Source organism: Arvicola amphibius, chromosome 8 (assembly GCF_903992535.2).
Source record: "Arvicola amphibius chromosome 8, mArvAmp1.2, whole genome shotgun sequence".
Classification (NCBI taxonomy): Eukaryota; Metazoa; Chordata; class Mammalia; order Rodentia; family Cricetidae; genus Arvicola; species Arvicola amphibius.
In genome coordinates, this window is record NC_052054.1 from 51465111 (window position 1) to 51487686 (window position 22576).

The 22576-nt window shown below is 42.7% G+C and overlaps 2 protein-coding genes across 2 annotated transcripts; both read right to left on the reverse strand.

Moving 5' to 3' along the window:
* Positions 1–1891: 1891 nt before the first annotated feature.
* LOC119821707 (sodium-dependent glucose transporter 1-like) lies at positions 1892–22375 on the reverse strand. Its single transcript, XM_038340840.1, has 5 exons — positions 22217–22375; positions 6715–6883; positions 4805–4921; positions 2088–3035; positions 1892–2001 (listed from the first exon to the last, which is right to left on the reverse strand). Exons 1-5 carry the CDS (start codon positions 22373–22375, stop codon positions 1892–1894), a joined length of 1503 nt encoding a protein of 500 aa, XP_038196768.1.
* LOC119820554 (chromobox protein homolog 3-like) lies at positions 13451–14617 on the reverse strand. Its single transcript, XM_038339012.1, has one exon. The coding sequence runs from the start codon at positions 14522–14524 to the stop codon at positions 13973–13975; it is 552 nt and encodes a 183-aa protein (XP_038194940.1). The 5' UTR covers positions 14525–14617; the 3' UTR covers positions 13451–13972.
* Positions 22376–22576: the final 201 nt, after the last annotated feature.

Below are 22576 nucleotides of genomic sequence, written 5' to 3' on the forward strand. Positions count from 1 at the left end.
ATATAAAGCCATCTTCTCGTCTTTTCTTTGGCTTCCTAGGTTCTTTATCAGGGAAAAGGAGCCTCAGATGACAAAGCCTGTAGATCGACACTGGGGGCTAGGGAGATGGCACAGTGGTTAAAAAGCTTATTGCCCAAGTGTGAAGACCAGAGTTTGCATTTAACACGCACAAATGTCAGAGAGGTGTAGCGTTCCACCTGTAATGCCAGCACTCTGAGAAGACACAAGGATCCCTAGGACACAGTGACTGGCCAGGTAGGAATCTCAGAGAGCTTTGGGTCAACTCAAGCATCTTGCCTTAGTGGAAAAGGTGAAGAGCAATCAACTCTGGATGTCAACCTCCAGCCTCCTCAAACGCCTGCACACATGAGAACATGCGGACGCATGTGCATATACCATGCACACAGATACATGAGAAAAAGGTGAAGGTAAATTTGCGAAATGCTTATAGTGCTTATGGAGTAACTACTACTCAGAACTAGTGTAAACCAAATCCAGAAATAGTAAAACTAGAGACCCAACCCCTGAAATAGGCCACGGGCTTGGGAAGACTTTGTCTAGCCTCCTTGTCGCCAACTCCTATGAAACCCAGTGCTCTGTACAATGGATATATATATATATATATATATATATATATATATATATATATATGCCAAAGAAATAGAAAATATTGTGCTGAACTAGGTGTCTTCATAATCCTTAAAACAATACGCCACGATGTCTTCTTGAATCTAATCGGGAGATTCGATGTCATTCCATATATGTAAATGGAGAGAATTGGTTAATCTTGCCACAGTGTTGAGCAATCATTCATTATAAGGAGTGCCATAATTTTAAAGTAGTTAGAATTGATGAAATGCAGCTTTAAAAACTCACGCTTTACTGAAAATTAGAGCTGACGTATAAAGTATTAGATGCATTGGATGTGTAGCACATTCTTAAGTCTATTCGTGATCTCTGTTTCACTTCTTTATTGAAATGAAGAATGGGCTGGAAGTTACATCAAGTTCTCAGAGACGTCTAAAAGGAACTGCGGAAGTCACGGATTTCAGTTTGGAAATCCTTGTATTTTCTCTTCTAGAATCACGGGTTGGGGAGATAACTTCTCTGAGAGCAATGCTAGGGATCTCAGACGACCTGGGGGGCAGGTCTCCTGAACTACGTGTTCTCTTCAAGGGAAAAAACACTGATCAAGTGAGTCACTAAGATCCTTGCTCCAGCCAGCAGACAAAGTAAGCAATGAATAAAAACTCCTCCCATTGCCTAGGACACTGTGGCATGAAATGACTCCCTAGCTTCTCAGGTGAAATGAGAAAACCGGTTATCTGTTCAGCAAATACAACCCACTCTGTGGCTTCTCCACTTTGGGGAGCTTCCTAAATTCTCAAATGTCTTGGAACTAAGACAGGAAGATTGTGAATTTGAGACCAGACTGGGCTACACAGAAATACACTGTCTCAAAAGAATGAAACACAAACAGACGTCTTTTATGAACTCTTTGAAAGGTGGGGTTCATAACATATTAATCAGTTTCCTGCTAAACCTGAGGCCCGGAACAAGAGCACCTGGGAGTTTCTGGGGGACCCTGAGAATCGGTCCTTCCACAGTGTCACCACCGTCTATAAATGGACCTGGATTGTGTTCCCTGAAATACGCTGAACATTTAGAGCTCGGCTCTGACAGGCTCCTTAGGAGTCACTCGGTGAGGCTGCTCAGTCACCAGCCCATTTTCTCCCTTAGTCCCTCGTCCAGGTGATTCTCAACTGAATCATCCCTGTTACCTGGGGAGGATGCAGGCTGTAGAACATCCCAGGAGAGTGATCAGAGACCTCAGCGATGGGTTGTATAAAAACATTTCTATTTTATTTCTTTCAAAAGATGCCCTCATTCTTCATGTCAACCACTTCAAAATCCAGTGCACACCTGCCCCTTTTGCATCTTCATTAGCTTCCTTGTTTATCCCAGAGCTACAAAGCAAAGCCTTCTGGTCCCTGCTCTTGCCTTTCCCATTTAATTGCATTTTTCTTCATCTTTGCATTTTCTTCCTTGTTCCCCAGAGCTAGAAGGTAAAAATGCCTGGTCCTCACTGTTGACGGTTTCCTTCTGCTTCTGAGGTAAGGTGGCTAATTTATACATTCCAGGAATTAAAACAGTCATGAATACTGCTGACCCCAGACAAGTGTACAGAATTATCGGTAGATCTGGGTAGAGTCCTTGAAGAATTCCAGACAGTGCAGGAGTCGCCATTAGTCCCAGGCCAGCACCCACCAGAATAAATGCCGTAGATCTCCCGCTTAGGCTGGTGTACTGCTCAATCCAGGAAATGCCACTGGGAAATGTGGCTGCCATTGAGGCTCCATACACAGAAGTCGCAATCCAGAGGCAGAGAGGGCTCTTGTCAAAAAGCACCAGAAACAAAGAAGAGACAAGGCTGCCAATGTTGCACAACACAAGCATGGTTCCAGGCTGTAACAATGTTGCAAAGAAGATGGCCAGGCCCCTGCATGCTGCAAAGGTCCCCCAGAAGACAGAGTTCAAGCCGGCTGCTTCGCTTTCTTTCATACCAACATGGGTGGTGGCGAAGGAGAATAGGAAAGAGCCGTAGGTCACCTCGGCTCCAACATAAAAGAAGAAGAAGATGAAGAGGAGGCAGAGCAGGGCCCAGTGGTACTTCGCTCTTCGGGCTACCTGATCAGATGCTGTAGATTTTTTCTGTTTTGAGCTTTTCTTAAAGAATGGAGCAAGCAGGAAGACAGAAACTACTAAACCATAGGTGCCGATGGAAGCGTACGTCCACAGCAGATTCTTGTCCTCAGGTACCGCAAGCAGAGAGTATGAGGTTCCTGCAGAGGATCGGTTCAAGGCCGAACGGTCAAAGTCGGGCTCTGTGTAGTTCTGAGCGGACGCTGTTGTACCCCAGGCCAATTTAGCCAGCAGGGGTGACAGGAAGGCACCCAAGGCAAAACTGAAGTGTAAGGCCTGCATGTGTGGGGCTCCTTTATCCCCCCAAAGGTTCAAGATGAGAACATTGCCACCTGCCAACAAAAGAAGTGGGTTAAGTTAAACATGGCAGTTTGGCTAATATGTGTGTTAGTGAACAAACTCCACTAAAGGTATGTGTCTGTATTATGCGGCACGAGCATGGCAAATATTCTAAGACAATGAAGATTACACCTGATTCAACTCTGTGACGCAGGCTCTCTGCACACATGGTTTCATACCTACACATGGACTACACATGGAAATCTACTGTCTGATCAGCCACTACCTCTTGGAGCCATGCACATTAACAGAGGTTTCTACAAACTATGCTGGCACTTTACTGGGAAATTTCATTCGATAGACCTATTTATACACACACACACACAGTTCAGACACAGCATCAACCCTTTTTGTACTTGCAATAGTAAATTATTTATTTATTTATTTATTTATGCTCAAAAACAGGTGCAAAATACCGATTTAGAATCCTGAATTCACCATATGGCCTGGTGCGCCTACTACAGGAAATAATACATATTTCGGAGTTTGCCCTTAGTGTTGTCAGAGGACCTACCAGATGAGAAATTTAAGGCATCAAGTCCATGCATCTCTTTTTAAAAATCAAAGTATTTATAATCAAACAAAGCCTAAAGAATAAAATATTTTCCACATCTATAAGATAACATTAGACAGAGAAGGGAAGACTAGAAGGATGGAATGTGGAAGGAAAAATATCAAATATGTGCTGTGGGAGCTCCTTCCACTCCTTCAGCCAATAGCCTTTAAGATATCAACCCACTTGGGCATGGTCTCTTTTGCTTTAAAAAGCAGCAATAGGCCGGGCGGTGGTTGCGCACGCCTTTAATCCCAGCACTCGGGAGGCAGAGGCAGACGGATCTCTGTGAGTTCGAGGCCAGCCTGGTCTACAAGAGCTAGTTCCAGGACAGGCTCCAAAGCCACAGAGAAACTCTGTCTCGAAAAACCAAAAAAAAAAAAAAAGCAGCAATAGCCCTGCTCTTCTCTCTCTCTCTCTCTCTCTCTCTCTCTCTCTCTCTCTCTCTCTCTCTCTCTCTCTCTCTTTCTCTTGCTTCCAGCTCTGCTTCCAGCTATTAGACTCTGTTCCTGGTCACGCAGAGGGTTGTTGTCTAGGACAGGGATCTGTAAATTTTTCCCCTTAAATAAATAACCCTTTTATTAATCATAATTCCAAACTGGTGTGGGATTGTTTGTGACTTACATCTACACATATGTCATTTAGTAGATTTGTGTGTGTTGCATATGAGTGTGTAGGCATACACACGGCCAAAGGAAGATGTCCAGGGTCTTCTGTCAGGCCCTGCCTTATTGTCATTAGGCAATGTCTCTCACTGGTCCTGGAGCTTGCCATTGCAATGTGCATTGCAAGTGATGTCTTGAATCTGCCTACTGAGCTATCCTGCCTGCCCCCACAGCTGTAGGTTTTTAAAAACACCATGCATATGCAGAAGCTTTACTATAAAGAGAAGTTTTGAGAAAGCAAAGAGCAAAAAACAAATGCAAAGAAAGTTGTACAAAGCACAGGCTCTTGGCTGCCCTCTTTGGATGCTGATAGCAACAGGACATAGGACAAAAATCTCTAGGGCCATTCATGGTCAGATAGAGAATTGCTGCCCTACTTTGAAGAAGAGCAGTTGCTAGCAGGCTGGTTCTGAGTTGATGACTCCAGATCAATAGCTCTTTTTCATTTCAAGCCCATCACAAGGAAGAATTTAATGCCTCCTGCTCCACCTTTCCCTAGCAGTAGTGTCCTGATCCAGGATAGGACATCGAGTGATTCACTAACCTGTATCCAGAATGCCAAATGAGACGCTAGTGACCGACATTATGGTAGTCAGTAAGACGGCTGTCTTACAAAATGGAATCAGGTAAAGGCCAGCCGAGGTGAACAGGTTTGACAGCCCTGAGAAGACAAGGGAGAAAGAAGAAAGAAAGGCATCTGTAAAAAGCAGTGTTTGTGAGTCAGGAGTCACTCCAACATAATAACTCCACCAAATGCAAATGGGATCAAATTTACAAAACCTTGTGTGGGTGAACATTGTACCTTCTACAAGTAGCCATGCCTTTTAAATCTTGTATAATCTTTATGGATTATAAAATATAAAAGGTTTAAAAATTAATGTAATTAATTAAAAATTAATATAATTCTATCATTGCTAGAATCAAGCTACAGAACACACAATTAAGCCAAGTTTCATAGCAAAAGAGGTAAAAGCTATTTATTTAAATGTTTTACACTCAAGAACCAAAGGAGGGCTGCAATATGGCTTTATGCTGCCAAGCCTGACGACCCGAGTTAGAGCTCAGGAACCCACACGTGGAAGGAGAAAACTTTGTCCCGAGAGCTGTCCTCAGACTCCATAGGAGAGCTCTGGAACACACACAGTAGTTAATTAAATGCATTTTTATGATTAAAAAAATAACTGAAATAGAGGGGAGTATTTAGAAAGCTAGCTCAGAGGACGAGCATGCACCATGCTTGTGTGAGGACCAGAGTTCTGATCCCCAGCCTGGTGGAAGCTGGGTGGTGGTAGTTCTTGGGAGGCAGAGGCAGGTGGACCACTGAGTTTGAGGCCAGTTTGGCTTGCAGAGTGAGTTCCAGAATAGCCAGGGCTACCAAAGAATCCATGCTGGAGGAGGCAAGAGGCTGGTGGGGTGAGACATGTTGGGATCTTGTAATCCTAGAGTTTAGGAGGCTCCCCAGAGCAAGCAAATCAGTGAGCTGTGAGTTCACTGAGAGAACCTGCTTCCATGAAGAAACTGGAGAGTCATCAAGACACCTGGCCTCCAGACTCATTTACACATACCTGAACATACATGAGCCCACACATATGTGAAACACACACACACACACACACACAGAGGCAAAACAAACAAAACAAAAATCCAAAAACCAAAAGGAATGTTTGCATATAGAATAACAAAAAAAGCCTAGAGGAGGATGAGTTACTAGTAAACTTTACATAAGTTAGTTTGTGGACTTGGGAGGAAAACACAAGGCATGTAGTTCTGGGCTGGGACTTAGCTCCGTGGTAGAGACCTGTGTAACAGGATTCTCCACAAACAAAAACTTACATCTATATAGTGAGTTATATGTATTCTTCAGTGCACTTTGGAATAAAAGGGATCTCTTATTTATTCACCAGGAATAATAGATTGTTCCTTCAGATGCAGAGGTGTTTTGCCTCACTTTCTTTAGAGGTCGATTTATTCAAAGCAGGTATGGTAAAGACTTTCCCATCTGCTTCCAGATGTGGGCGAGCATTCTGACATTGGATAGCAGAGACAAAAAACGCAGCTTGCCTTAGGTCATCAACCTTCCCTGCCCTTTCGTGTCCAATCCAGGTTCCAAGAGCCGTTTCTTACCTCTGCGGCCCTGGAAACCCAGCAGAGCCTCCAACAAGCACAATGTGCGGACACTGTGTGGGTCTGGAATGGAGCCTGATTTTGGACCTCGGCTGGCAAGACTTGGGAGTTGCCAACACTCGCACTCACAGGGTTAGTTAAGTTTCCAAAGCGCTCCTTAATGATTCCCTGTCACTGTCACTGGGACAATAGCCTCTGGCAACCCAGTTGGGAACAGCAAAGCACAGTGTACTTCAACTGTCAAGGTCCCCAGGCCTACGCCTTCATATTTAGAGACTCACTGCACACTCACTGCCAGAAACAATGAAATGAAAATCACTGTTAGCTTACCCAAAAGTAAGAAATGATTCATGCAGTCGAAAAGCACCCCGCCGACCACAGAACCGCACAAGTAGCCGAGGGCCCGGCCCACGAATATTTCCGAAAGGCTGCTGATGTTCCGGTTCACATTTCGTGCCAGGTCTGGAAATGTGGGTCCTAGCACAGCAGCGCCCACCCCCTACAATTTACAAAGACAAACGGTTTTACTTATAAACAAAGTAATATCCATCTAATTATATCCACTGCGGATAACCTAGTGCCGAACGGTAATAAAGCAGAGATTGACCGTAAGGCCCCAAGAAAGGGAGGGATACTCAATAATACTAAAGTTACCGCAAGCCATGAGCTCCTGTTGCTTTTCTTTGTTTCAAACCTCTCAATTTTTCAAAAGTCCTTTAAATATGTGGCTTTTAAAAAATTATTTCCTATTTGACAATACATTAAAAGGCTATTGTATATTAAACGCTAATCTAGAGCTAGGGAGGCAACTCTGTGGTAGACCACTTGCCTAGCAAGCACAACTCCATGTTTAAAGTCTAGCACTATGAATTACTGATTATTTATCTTTAATTTTTCATTTCTTTAGCGTGTGTGTATCCACACCTGTGTGTGCCACGGTGTACATGTCTAGATAAGGAGACCACTTGTGTAAGTCAGTTCTTTCTTTCTGCCATGTGGCTTTTGAGAATCAAGCCCAGGCTTGGTGGCATACATCTGAACTGCTGAGCTGTCTCGCCAGTTATAACATTTCGTGAGATGTACGATTCATTTTATTTTCAAAATAATTTTTTAGCATAGTATTTGCAAATGCATTGGAAGCTCTAATGTGAGGATTTACATACCAGAATTTTAGTTATCAGATTGTTCTATTTCTTATATTATTAAAACAGCTGCTTCTGGTACAGATGGGGCTCTACACAAACACACAACATACGAGATAAGTCACCTGAGCTTGTGCAGATCTACACTTGGTCAAGGACATCTTCAGCCATCAGAACTGCAGCGTGCCAGTCCTCCTTATGACATGTTACACTCACAGGTACTGCCTGGCTTTCACGATAAAGCTAAAGCATTAGGGAATGGCAATCTACTGCTCAAAGTAACTTTGGTCCATAGCTACTTCAGCATGCAAGGAAGTCTGGCAAACCTGTCCTCACACTGCAGCCTTCTGAGTGTATCTCTTGGACCAAATGGCCAGCCTCATGGGCTGCACAATGTGTACATAAGTCCAAATAAGACAACGTGTAGGCTGAACCAGTCAAAGTCACTTCTGTACATTTACTCCCCTTTTCTACCTATCAATCTTCTTTTCCCGCACTAATCGTTAGGGTTGTCTACTTCCGTTGACTCCAGGAGCTGTCCAACTTAGGAATGCTCCTCTGCTCAAATAAGACCTTTTAAAATATTTATTTTATGTGTACATGTGGGCGCATCAGTATGTGTACGTGTGCTGCATGTATGCAGGGGCCAGAAGAGGGGTGTGGGACATTCCGGAACCGGAGTTACAGGTGGTTGAGAGTCAGCTGATATGGAAGCAGGGAAGCAAACCCAGGCCTTTGCAAGAGCAGCAGGTACTCATGGCTGCTGAACCATATCTCCAGTCCCTCAAATGAAAATTGGCCAAATTAAAAGGTTTGGCATCAGATGTGTGGCAGAAGGGACTTCTAGTGATGGCATCAGCATCAAATGATTACACCAATGTATCAGCCAGAGTCTTTTGTGCTCAGTGACCTCAGCATAGCAGCTGAGGTCCCCGTGGGCTGTCCCTTCCATGTGTCTACAGGTTTGTGTACGGTCCTCTGTGTTGCTACATGAAACCACTGACGGGAGAGCATTTTTGCAATGGGTTCCTCAAGGCTAAGGTGTCTGGGAGATTAGCTGTAGGAAATCCTACAGCCGGTAGTTAGTTGAAGTAGCCTTGAAGTTACCCACCCACTTGGCCGTGGCCTCTTCTACTATACTCTTCCGGCAGCTGGATTCGCTTTCTGTTCCCCGTTTGTGCAGAGGACTGTGATCTGTGAGTCTACCCCTAAATAAATAATCCTTTATTATACTCAGTTCTGAGCTAGTGTGGCATTTCTTTTTAGCGTCCTTCTTCACCTGGCGCCCCACATGGATCCGAACTCCACACCTACAGGGTAGACCAGTCTAAAAGGCCCAAACAGTCCACAGCTCAGACGGTCTCCCACCCCTGCCCACTTGACTTGCTTTCACCTACTAAGCAGTTTTTTGTTAAAGCCCCACCACAGCAGAGCTAAGTGGGCGTGGCAACTTGGCAATTTCCCAAGCTCATGCACACACCCCTCCACACCCACTGCTGCGTTCCCTGCCGAGGAACAACTTCAGGTTTGTGCTCCCTGCTCCTGAGTTCTGGGCTCCTTGCTCCATGTGCAGAATTGATTTAATTGCTTTTAATTTGTCAAACAAAGCTTATTTGTCAGTATTTGACCAGCACCAAGGCGGAAAACCAAAGCGGCACAGGTCTGTTTGTGGCACCACTGGTTGTGTGGCTGCTGATCGTGACTCTGCAACCACAACACCTGCTGGACAATTAAGATTATTACACCTAAAACAATACCAGATCTCATTACACAGGTAAATATTTTATAAATTAATAAATTAATAAATTAATAAACTTTAAAGCTATATAATGGCAGACACATTATCATGGAAAATTTTAATAACCTTTTTGCTTATACTATGGATTGTATTCTGCAAGGCTTATATGGTTATTGTGATACAGTCATTTATTGGCTATTGGGACTCAGTTTTTTTCTTCATATTATATCCTTAAGAAAATGGTTTGATAACAGAGCCAAGAATGAGGCATTTTAGAAATGATACAGTCTTTACAGACTAATAATAAACAGCTAGCTGGCAGGATTAATACCATCAAAAATCAAAAGTTACCTGAAAAAAAATAATGCTATTGAAAAGAATAACATTAATTTGACAGAAAAATTTAATCCATGTCAAAGGGTACTGAGAAATTATCTGAAAGAATTCATACTGTTGTGATGTGGGAGAGTCTTCTGTTTGTGTTGATTTCATTCGTTAATAAAAAAAACTGCCTTGGCCCATTTAATAGGCCCACCCTTAGGTGTGTGGAGTAGACAAAACAGGAAGAAGGAAGTGAGGTAGATGGCTCAGCCAGATGCCACGCCTCTCCTAAGTGAGACAGATGCCATGCCTCTCTTCTCTGAGACAGTCACCATGAAGCCAGCCACCAGGTCAGACGTACTGAATCTTTCCCAGTAAGACACCGCTCGTGGTGTTACACAGATTATTAGATATGGATTAGTCAAGATGTGAGTAAGAGGCTGAAACTAATGGGCCAGGCAGTGTTTAAATGAATACAGTTTGTGTGTTGTTATTTCGGGTGTAAAGCTAGCCATGCGGGAGACAGACAGGATAAAAAGCAGGCCTGCCTGCTGTTCCACACTACACTGTTGAATTTGACGATCAAGATCTGTTTAAAAGTTATGATAGGTTAGCAGATAGAGTATCTGTCCAGGAAGGCAAACTGCACATTATCTAGATAATGTCCAAGAACGAGATGTTATCTTTAAAGGCAAAACTTCAGACCTTGGAATCACATATGCAGAATGAGGACCAGAGGCTAGGGGCCTCAATGAAATCACTAGAAATATACACAGGCCAGGAGATTCAGGCTTTACAAAAGACAGTAGTAAAAAGATTTGAAACGATTGAGGAAATTATTGGAGCTGATGAGTGGAGAAAGAAGGTACAAGAACAGGATTTAATATCTCCAATACCTGTCAGAGATGACTTACCCAGGGTTTTAGCTTCCTACCTTGTAATCTACTCTGACAAAGTATCAAGTTCTAAGGCCCCAAAAGAATCCAAAGATGGTAGATGAATACTTACAGGAATGAATGATCTAAAAGAAATTAAGCAAGCAGTAGTAACTTATGGCTTGCATTCTGCCTTTGTTAGGAAGATGATAAAGACATGGGCTTCTAGCAATAAGGCCATGCCACATGATTGGCTTCAGTTGGTTTTAGCAGTCCTGGATGACGGGACTCAACTGATGTGGAAATGCTATTTCAGAGAAGAGGCAAAAATTTTAGAACAACAGTGAAAATCAAAAGGACTTGGGACTTCCTGAGATTAAATTCTAGGGGAGGGCACTTATGCTGACCCACAGACTCAAGCCCTTTACCATGAACAAATCTTGTCCCTATGCCTCAAAGCAGCCTTAAATGCTTGGGACAGGATCCCAGAACTAAGAAAATAAATTGAATTATATACTAGGGTTAAACAGGGCCAGAGAGAACCCTTTAGTGACTTTTTACAAAGGTTAACTAAGGCTGTACAAATAGGAGCGATAGACCCAGATGCTAAATGAGTACTTACTGAATCTCTGGCTTTTGAAAATTCCAACTAAAATAAGATAATTGGATCTCTATTCTGATGCAAATGAATCAGGAAAGGCAGGTTACAAATCAGAAGATTTAAGTAAGGTAGAACAAAGCCCTTATAATTCTGTCCAAAAGGCAGAATAATATGCTATTCTCATGGTACTAAGGAATTTTAAAGAACCTTTGTATCATCTGGTATAAATTCAGCAGGAAAAGTTGTCTTGCATCCTAGTCATCAGAGAAATGCAAATCAAAACAACTCTGAGACTCCATCTTATACCTGTAAGAGTGGCTAAGATCAATAACTCTGATGACAACTTATACTGGAGAGGTTGCGGAGAAAAGGCAACACTTCCACATTGCTGGTGGGAATGCAAGCTGGTACAACCCCTTTGGATATCAGTGTGGCGATTTCTCAGAAAATTAGGAAACAACCTTCCTCAAGCCTCATAAGGGTTGGGTTAGGATTCTGTTCTTGTCTTTGTAGGAAAATACTCATCTTCAGAAAGTCAAGAGACCCTAGACATCTAGATACCTAAATAGGAAAAGATAATTTTCCAGACAGGATCACCAAGCAACGAGAACTATCACTTATGAGGACAGATCTTCTGAGGGTCAGAATCTTTAAACATAAACAAGAATAATAGTCATGACTCACTTAAAAATCAAATCTGGCTTTTGGAGTTGGACAACGGCTCTATCCTTCTCTAAATCCAAGCATGTTGTTAAAAGAAAAATTCAGAGTTTCTGTCAGGAACCATCCGGTATGGGACAGAAAGAAGAAAGAATTTAGAAAAAAAAATTTACTTTTCTTCATACCTATTTTTGTCTCTATCATACCTTTATTGAATATATGTCTGTATAAATAATGTTTAAGTTTTCCACAATAAACAATGAATTTTCCTGCAGTAATCTTTGGAGTTTCCAGGAAGAAGATGGGACCCCACAACAATGACTCCACCTGGTTGATATGATGTCATGATACTGATAGTGCTACTATAAGACCTGTTTTGGGTACCAGCTGCGCAAGATGGTTCCAACTTGATTAGGTGAAATGCTGTGCTTTTTACAATGTTCTGGCTAGAACTCCAAATAGAAACTTCAGAAAAACCCTACCAAATACTCAAAGACTATTTGCAATTATACCAGACAGTAATCTTGAAACTTAACCGTCATTTTACTTTCTCAGGAGCCCATAGAAAGAACATCACCAGCTGAAAATAATTCTAGAAGAAGATGTCTCCTCTCCCAACAAAGTTTGTCCTCAGGGCTAGGGACATCATTTAGGGGTTGATTATAATTGGTATAGCATTGGGGGTTGGAGGGAAATTATGTAGGCTCAGGGATCTCTTTGAGGAAAAATAAAGGGAAATTGGATGAGATAATAGATTAGTGTGAGCTTACTCACACTAATAATAATAGTGAGCAATAGAGTGAATAGTTATGAATTACTATTTATAGGCAGTTTACATTGGTATAAGTTCTTGTATATTGATACAAACTTAAATTATATTAAATATGTTCCTATTTTCATCTATAATATTTGTATACCTAGGCAAATTTATTTTGTCATATTGTATGTATGCATGCTTCTACCTCTGCTTAAGACATTTTGTATATTGATACAATTTTAGGATATATTTATCATATTAAAATATACATTTCTATGTCTTATCAAGGTACTTATACATTGCTTACATTTTTTTAAAGGAATATAAAACTATTTATTGACCACTGTTCACCATTATTTACAATAAAGTAAATATACAGTTGGATGACATTCTGATACTACAAAGTTACTTTTCTGGCTCATTAAACCAGAACCCAAATACTGAAAAGATTGATCCTACCAGTAAGGAATGAGACAGGGTAAAGAAAAAGCATGCAAGTCATTAGTTTATTACCAAATTTTGTTCATTTATGTCAGCAGGTCTGAAATTGCCAACATCATCTCTAACCATGATTCTATTTCCACAGCAAACAGATATTCCACACATCATAACCTTTTAGTAGATTTCAACTTTCTACAAAGGAATGGTTCACTAGAGGAACCTTACATGCCCAGTTGTCTTTTTGCTTAGTTTTTAAGAGACAGGGATTCTCTGTATAGCCCTGGCTGACCTGAAACTCAACAGACCCGGCTGATCTAGTCTAAATCAGAGACCCATCTGCCTCCAAAGTACTGGGAATAAAAAAGACACATGCCACTACACCCAGCATAAGTCTTGTTATTATTAAGTCATAGTGCTACGTTGTCTAATTCCATTTTCTGAAGGGAAGTTGGTAAGGACAAAATTTTGTAAACAAACTACTGTATAGATAAATTCTGATGTGGTTGCTTTAAAACTATCCAGTAAATCCAGTAAATTACAGAACTGTCTACTTGATCTGAAAGGTTATGGTTTCAGGAAAATGTTCACAAGGGAGGAATCTCAACACATGTTTTCATCTACAGTTTCTGAGTATTGAAAACAAGACAAAATGAAAAACAGTTACATAAGGGTCTTATGCACACACAAGCTTACAAACAAAAAACCCAGAATGGTCCTTCTGTGTCCCAGTTAAAAATAAGTTCTGATTGAGTAATGACTGTAAAATCTCCCCAGCATTTAAGAAAAGCTGTTCTTCAAAGCCGAGGAAATACAACACGGTATCAAACATTCTACTGTTAAAAGAAGCAACTACAGAAAGCTTTTATTTGCTCAAAGGAATCAGTGCCTTTTGATGCAGAACAAAAACCAAAAATATCCCAACTACTGTCAATACTTTCAAAACCAGCATATCAAACTCGATTTTCATTAGAACGCTATTTTTTCCACACTAGTAATTCAAAACTCAAGATCCAGATTTTATATATATATAAATATATATAAAAATGCAAACAATTATTGAGCCTCGTCTTCTGGACAAGAATGCCAAGTCAGCCTTTCCTCATAAACGGCGATGACAATCTGAGGACATTTCATATTCGCCTCCTTTGCCAGCACCAAGTCCGCCTCATCTGAGTCCTTCCATTTCATAAGAAACATTAATTCTCCACTGCTGTCTGTGGCACCGATTATTCGTTCAGGATCAAGACCTCTGGCAAAACCCCTTGGTTTGTCGGCAGCATCTCTTTTCTTCTTCGATTTGCTATCATCAGATTCACTGTCAGATAAAGATTTCCTTTTTGTACCATCTTTTTCTTTACCAGCTTTTTGAGAATTAAGAAATGCTTCAATTAATTCTGGACAATCTAAATTTTCTTCTGGTTCCCAAGTATTATCAGCATCTGTGAACCCCTTCCACTTGAGGAAATACTCCACCTTCCCATTCACTACACGCCGGTCCAGTACTTTTTCTACCACAAATTCTTCAGGCTCTGCCTCTTCAACTTTTTTACTCTTTCCATTCTGTTTCTTTCCCATTTTTTGCAATGTAGTTTTATTGGAGGCCATTTTTTTAAAAAAAAAATCGAAGACTTGAAGAGAAGATAAGAAAGCAAGCCACCGACTTCACCGCTCGGATGCTCCAGGCCGCGGATCCTGCAGTCTCCCCCATTGCTTACATTTTGAGGTCATTGTCCTCATTTATTGCACAGTTGTTTAAATATTGTTTAGCATTCTAATAGGAAGTCTTAGTCTTTAAGTTATATAGGTATTAAGAATTATAAGTCAGTAGTCATCTATGTTTGTCATACTTATATTTAGACTAATCAGGTCCTTTAGATACATAGAGATTATATTCTGCATAGATAGGTAATCTTCAACCACTTCAGAGTGCTGTAGAATATAACATTTAAATAACTTAGGGCTCTGTTGAAGTGAGACATGATTGCACCTGGCAGCACTGATCTATTCCCAAGAGAATGTTGAGCATTGAAGACACTCCACTCGGAGCTTGTTTTCATCTTAACAAAACTTGCCTTTGGGCAAGGAACTGCCCATGTATTGACCACTGACAAAATGCACAATGTCCAGACAGGACAAGCAGGATACAAGAAAAAAGACTGTCAAATCTTGCCAAGACAGGGTAAGACGGTTTTGAAAAATCTCTTGCCTCTGAAAATGGTCTGTCAGTTACTCTAAGCCTTAGCCAAAGTTCATTGCTCCAATGCTGCAAATGAGACTTTGGGTGATTGTCCAGATAACCGGTTTTCTTTGTCATCTACTGAACATTTTGAAAGTTGATTGATTGTACTTCCTGCTTACTCAAATAATACTATTTCCTTTCTCGAGTCTTTGATGGGGTTGAAGACTAGACAGTTGTAGTTACTTTCCTCTCATGATTTGGCCAAGTTATTTATAATACAAGACTTAAACTCCTTAGGATAGGATAATTATTGAAACATTTATCACATGTTTCTTGCTTGATATTGTTTATGCTGGTTGTAATTCTAATTTTTATACGTATTTGTTCTTATTGTATATAATTTTGTATTAGACATAGAACTCTCTTATTTAAACAAAAAGGGAGGTGCCGTAAGAAATCCTACAGCCAGTAACCTTTAAGTTACCCTCCTGCTTGGGCTTGCTCTTAGACTATAAACGCTGATGTAAAGTGTGTGTTCTGTTTCTTCTGGCTGCTGGATTTTGGTTTCTGTTCCCCGTTCATGCAGAGGACTGTGATCTGTGAGTCTACCCCTAAATAAATAACTCTTTATTATACTCAATTCTGAGCTAGTGTGGGATTTCTTTTTAGCATCCATCTCCAGAGACTGATTTCTTGGACAGTTGCTTATTATCATCACAAAGTTAAGGGCACAGACATTTGGGGACTGGGCAGGAATAAGTTAACTTTATCAGAAACCTTGAACTAGACAAGCTAGAATGGGGATGTCTTCATTAATTGAAATTGCTCACTCGAGAGGGTCATTGGAAAAGAGTCCAGTGCCTTAAAATCAGTGCAATGCATTCTTTAATGGGTTCACCGAGGTACATAGGAGGGGTGGCAACCTGTGGAGCGATCACCAGTGTTTGCTGCTCCCTCAGAAGGTATGGCATGGAGTGGCCTGGAGTTACCATAGGTGGTACAGAGACAGTGTGTTGCCTCTGTCTGGCCTGCGGCTGTTAGAGAGGCTTGCCAGCCAGAGGAGCAAAACTAAAGAGATTGGGAGGTACAGTACCTTGTGCCTGGGAACCCACACATCCACAGTTCACTCAGGCTCACAGAGAGGAGAATGGTGGGACAAAGACAGAGCATCCCCCTCCCGGGTCCCCACTGAAGGATCCTTTGAAAGCCTCAGACCATTAGGATCACAACTTCTCTTCTTTCTAAGTATAATAGTGAAACTTAAAAATAGTGGTAAAATAAAATTTAAGTGAGCTAATGACCCTCTCCTATGAGCTCCCTTGCAAAAGGAAAAAAATCTTAAATGTCTTCATATATATCTATTTTTCTCTTTGCTTTTGATCTTGCTCACTTGAAAGAGACTTTTTCTGTCTCTAAATGCTGAGGCAGGTGTGGTGACTATGGTCCTAGCACTCCTGAGACTCTGGTAGGCAGAGAGGGGGCGAATAAAGTATTCTTAGAAAAGAGGAGGAGGAGGAAAAGCAGCAGCAGCAACAACAATCCGTGTTCTTTTCAGACTTACATGACTTGGGTAGTCTTTGGTTCATAGGATGCTGCTGGTTTAATTTTGAAAGGCCTGGGCATCTAGAAGGGGCAATTCACACATTTCCCAGTCGGCATTGTCCCCCTGACATTCTTAGTAACTTGCTTCCTACTTTACACTAGATATTAAGGTAAATAAACGTTAAATTATAAGAAATGAAGGAAACTAAAACTATGAGAAATAAAGAAATAAGAATCCCAGTATGTAGCTATCCATGGGCGATGAGTGCACCTTTGGCACAGACTGCATATATGATAAGATTTTTTCATTTTAGTAAGGAAGATGAGGTCAGTTGTAAAAGAGAAGAGGAAAAGTCCAGGACAAATCTGAATAGATGGGGACATTACAGAGAGGGCTGGGGTGCAGTTCTGTTGGGACTGTATCTTCCAGGGTGCAGGGAGCCCTGGGTTCAATGCCCAGCAGAGGCTGAGTGTGGTGGTACAAACCTGTAATTTCAACCCTAGAGAGATAGAGGCAGGAGTATCAGAAGTTCAAGGTCATCCTTGGGTAGGTACAGAATTCCAAACAAGCCTGGAGTTTGAGAGACCCTATCTAAAGACAACCCCAACAAAGACCACACCACAAACCTAAAACATTGCAGGAGGCGAGAAGTTTTATCCGAGATGAACTTTGTGAAATAAACTTTATGTGTGAGCATGCTTACTGAAAGGAAAAGGAAATTATTCACAAGTTTTTCTTTAAAAATGAACATCACAATCTAAAATACAATGTAAAACTAGAATTTTCTTCTTCCTGTTAAAAAAAATACAACAATAAATAAAAACCAGGGTCTGGAGAGACAGCTTAGTGTGTAAGAGTTCTTCTCGCTCTTCAGTAGGACAAGGCTTCTGTTCCCAGCATCCTCATATGGTGCTCACAACCACCTGTAACTACAGCTCCAGAGGATCTGATGCTGCCCTCCTGGCACCTGCACACACGTGGCATACATACGGACACACATTCACACACACATACACATAAATAATATTAAAATATGTCTAAACCAAACCAAGTAAAACACACACGGTTTTGTGTTGGTGAGTTGGCTCAGTGGGTAATGCTGCTTGTCACCAAGTCTGTCACCTGAATTCAAGCCCCAGAACTCAGGGTAGAAGGAGAGAATTGATGCCTGCAAGCTGTCCCTCCACACAGGTGCTGTGCACACAACAGTTCCCCACACACAAACGCATGTGCGTGTACACACACACACACACACACACACACACACACACACACTTCTATTGTATTTGTACAGTATTGTACAGGATATTGTAAAGGAATTTTCTTTGCCATTTGGGGTAATTATTATAGGATGTGAAAATCCTGGGTTTTACCGAGATAATTTCCTGTGCTCTGTGATGTCCTTATTAGGTTTTTTGCTGACTTAAGATCACACCTTTAACCCCAGTTCTGTAGAGGCTGGGTCAGAGGACCAGGGTGTCCAGGACAACCTAAGAACTACACAGTGAGACCTCATCTCAAAATAAAAACAGTGCCATCCTATGTATTTGCCTTTGAAGTATTGATATCACATAGGTAAATTAAAGATTGTGCTTTGCTTGAATTAATCTTATTTTGATCAGATGTTCAAAATCTTCACTGTTTCTTTTCTTTTATTTCTACTGATTTCTCCAAACCAAATGAAATAAACCTTTTTCTAGATATTGAATTAATTTAGCAACTTTCAAGATGGGTCCTTAGAATATCTCCAAAGGGTGTATCTTTTTATAAAAAAATATGTACTACACTCATATCTATTAGTTTATTTGATGCGTTAAAGTATATGAGAAGTACGATAAAATAACAAATGCAAAATGTGTACCAGTGAAACATTCAGGTACATGAGAACTGTGATGACATAATAAGAAATTCAGAATTAATGAGCTGTGTACAGATGGGTACGTTACTAACATGTGTTTCAGAATTAATGAGCTGTGTACAGATGGGTACGTTACTAACATGTGTTTCAGAAACTGTGTGTAATTCTTAGAAATCTAGTGGACATAAGTATAGCACTAGCAGTCACAATTCAAAGTGTTACTTTGTTATTCTGGAGCAGGGCTCATGTGTCCCACGGAAGCTTTGATTTCCATACGCAGCCTAGGATAATCTTGAGGCTCTGATTCCACTGCCCTCTACCTCCTGAGTGCAGATATGCTCACAAGCCTTTGTGCCAGGGATAAACCTCAGGCCTTCATGCCCGCAAGTACTCTACCAGCTGTGCTGCCACCCAGCCTCTACTTGTTACCGTTAGGTGTTATATGCAAGAGCCAGGCCTAGTGGCCCTCCCCATAGTCCTAGCTAATCAGGAGGCTGGGGCAAGAAAATCAACTGAGCCCAGGAGTTCTGGTCAGCAAGGACAGCCTAGCAACACCCATCTCAGAAAGTTTGTATGCAACAGACATAACAAACTTTTCTTGCCAAATGTATTACTATTACACGGAACCCTCAGAGGAGCCTTGCCCATGGCCATCGGAAGTCTTGTCACTGGCAGTTAATTGTTTAGTATGAGAGGGCAATCGCAGAAAGGACTACCAAGGTCCATGGCCTGGTAGGAATTCTCAGCTTCTAATGAAGAAACCAGTTTCTCATAAACATCAAGCTGATGTTTAACTTAGGGCCAACCACAATAAGAATTAAGTACCGAGGAAATGACTTGGCATATTTTCGTGCTAAGTTAGTCTGTGGTGAAACTGCAAGCTTTGCAATTTGAAGGAACGCAGTGGATTCGACCCAAGTCCATTTACCTATCAGAATCTATTTGGTATGTAGTACTAAAGCCTGAACTTGAGAGCTCACAAATCCATTGCTAAGCATGGACCCAGGGAGAGTTTGGATGGCTGTCTGGTGCTGGCTGAGTCCTCAGAGCAGCTAGTATTAAATGCTCTGTATTCTAAGATACACCATGGCAGGAAAAAAGGATCCGTACTATAACAAAACGTTGGTGGATGAGCATTTTCCCTGGACGGGGCTTCTATCCAGCGTTTGCCTTTGCATCCCACCTTTAGTTAACCCGATAAAGCCCCAAGTCCTGCACTGTCATCAGCGGGATGAGCCCGACACTCAGCCACCAGAAGCGCTCATTGTCTGATGTCCAGAGGCTGTCCCGTACAGAAAGGCAGCTACAGTTAAATCAGAAGCTGTGTTTTCCTAGCGGGGTCCTGGAGAAATCCCGGGCCACAGTGGCATTTGTTTCACCACACAAGCTGTGTCAGAGCTAAGTAAGGAACCACAGACACAAAGGCGGTGAGCCAGCCCGATTCCTGGATCCCCTGGATGGTCTCAGTCCCAAGCTCTTCCAAGTGATGGCAACTGGATCCACTCCCACTGGAGAGCATAGACGGAGCCCTTGTGGATAGTCACTGCAAGGCCTCCTCTCCAATGAAGACCCGGGTGTCACCTATGCACATAAAATGTGACATGATCCAGAAGGCAAAGCTTCCATGCATCAATCCACAGTGTATCTTCACTAAGACCATCTTCAAGCAGACCAAGGCCTTAGCTTTCTACACACACACACACACACACACACACACACACACACCTACTGCTGATGCTCTCCCTTTTGTCTCTTTGCAGGAAAGCACAGGGAAACGCTGTCGTCTTTGAATAAGCTCTGACTTAAGGAATGTGCCCTAGTTTCTTAGTCCTGCCCACCTGTTCACTAAACATCCTCCCTTACCTGCCAGGATCCTGCAAGTCATAGATGTTTCTATGTTCTCAGCCTTTGAACTGCAGTTAAAAGCATGAAGAAGGCATAGAGAGTTACCTGATTAATCTGTTATTGTACATTATGAATTAGAAAACTGGACCAACCTGACCATGACTATGTCAGAAAGTGCTGCTGGTACCCAAGACCTCATCCCATTTCAAACCAAGCTGCTGACCCACAAGGAAAGTGGGATTGTTAAATCAGCCTACAGTTGTCTTTGTGTGTAGGACTCTATAACCTTAGTACTCCAACAACTGAAGCCTAACAGAAAGAATATTCTTAGACAAGCAGGTGACTAGCCAAGTGCTGAGTCCATTACAGTTGCACACTGCCCAAAATGTCCAAAGAAGTCGGGTGAGTTGTCCACAATCCTGTTATTTCCATACACTTTCTGGGTCTATAGACACTGTCTGCCCATATTCCAGAGTGGAGTTTCTCAGCCCTGGCCAGTTCCTGAATCATTTCTTTGTGCAAAGAAACTTAAAATCAACAGGGGTGACCTTTGCTTTTCAATAGGAGAAGTAAAAGAAAGGTTAGTCAGAGGGAATCCTTGGCCCTTTAAGAAAATGTTTCTAATTCACCTACATCTAGAGAATCGCTGATTCTCATTGCACCATGTCTGCTCCAAGGCAAGGCATGCCTCCTCCCCAGGCAGAAGCCCTCCAAGATGCAGGGCCAGGGGAGCACAAGTTCTCAGCAAGCAGTGAGTTCAAGGGTCAGAGCAGTGGCTCTCACCAGGGCACTCCCTTTCCAGGACTTACAGAAGACCTGGCCCACGGAGGGGATGCCCTTGCATCCACAGTGATTACTTCTTGAGTCTTCCACCCCGCCATCAAAACCCAATTCTGATTCCATCTCTGAGGTGCGCAGTTAGCAGACATTACTCCGCGGAAGACTCTCAACTCTCTGAGGCCACAATTACCGGGACAAAGAGAGGTCATCAGTGGAGAAGGTGCTTCTCCCTGTGCACTTTGCTCTGAGAAAAACTCAAGGATCTGAAGGCTCAATTTACATAGGATTATGGTAGAGAGTGAGGCAGCTTCTGGCTTCAGCACCTACCTAATTCTGCGACCTGACTAAAGACTCTTCCCCTGTGGGGCCTCGTTTTCAGCTGTGAAATTAAATTGTTGGCTGGATGTGGTCAGGGCCCAGGAAAGAACTCTCAGGAAGTAAGGCTCCTTGCTATGTAATGATCTGGGGTGGAGGGCCATTGGCACACACCAGCAGAACCCCCCCCCACACCAGCAGAACCCCCCACACACACCAGCAGAACCCCCCTACACCAGCAGAACCTCCCACACCAGCAGAACCCCCCACACCAGCAGAACCCCCCACACCAGCAGAACTCCCCCCACACACACCAGCAGAACTCCCCCCACACACACCAGCAGAACCCCACACACACAACCAGCAGAACCCCCCCACACACACACCAGCAGAACCCCCCACACACACACACCAGCAGAACTCCCCCACACACACACCAGCAGAACTCCCACACACACACCCCAGCAGAACTCCCCCACACACACACCAGCAGAACTCCCCCACACACACACCAGCAGAACCCCCCCCACACACACACACCTTGTGCAGAAACCAAGTAAGCTTTGTTGCAGTTGCAAAACCCTAGGACAATCAATTTCACGTTTGGTTAGAATTGTACCCATTTTCCTGACAATGAACCCACCGCCCACGCTGTTTAAATAATGCTGCACACAGGTCACACAATGTGCAGGTGGTCAAAAGCCCGTCTCTCTGGAAGGGCAGGTCCCCTGCAGGAGGCTTGCACCCAGCCTGGTGGGGCGCAGCCTCAGCTCTCACCATCCCTAGGAAGGCGGCATTCAGGACCACGGTGGTGAACCAGCGGAGCGCTCTTCCCCCTTGGCCGCTGGACACAGCCGGGAGCCCGTTCTTCCCTGGGGTCTCAGCCTGGAGGAGGCGCTGCCCAGCAGCCTTGGCCTGGGACCCGTGGGACTCCATTTCCAAACAAGGGGTTTTGCTGTGACCCAGCTCTTTAGCAGGGTCCCCAGAGCTCTGAGCCCCTGTTCCTTGGGACCAGAAGATTCCTCCCAGATCCTCCACCCACCAAGGACAATCCTGAGTCAGGGCCTTGGGTTACACTTTGAACCGTGCACGTGGTGAGAGCAGGGGAAAATCAGGTTCATCTGACAAAGCTCCTAA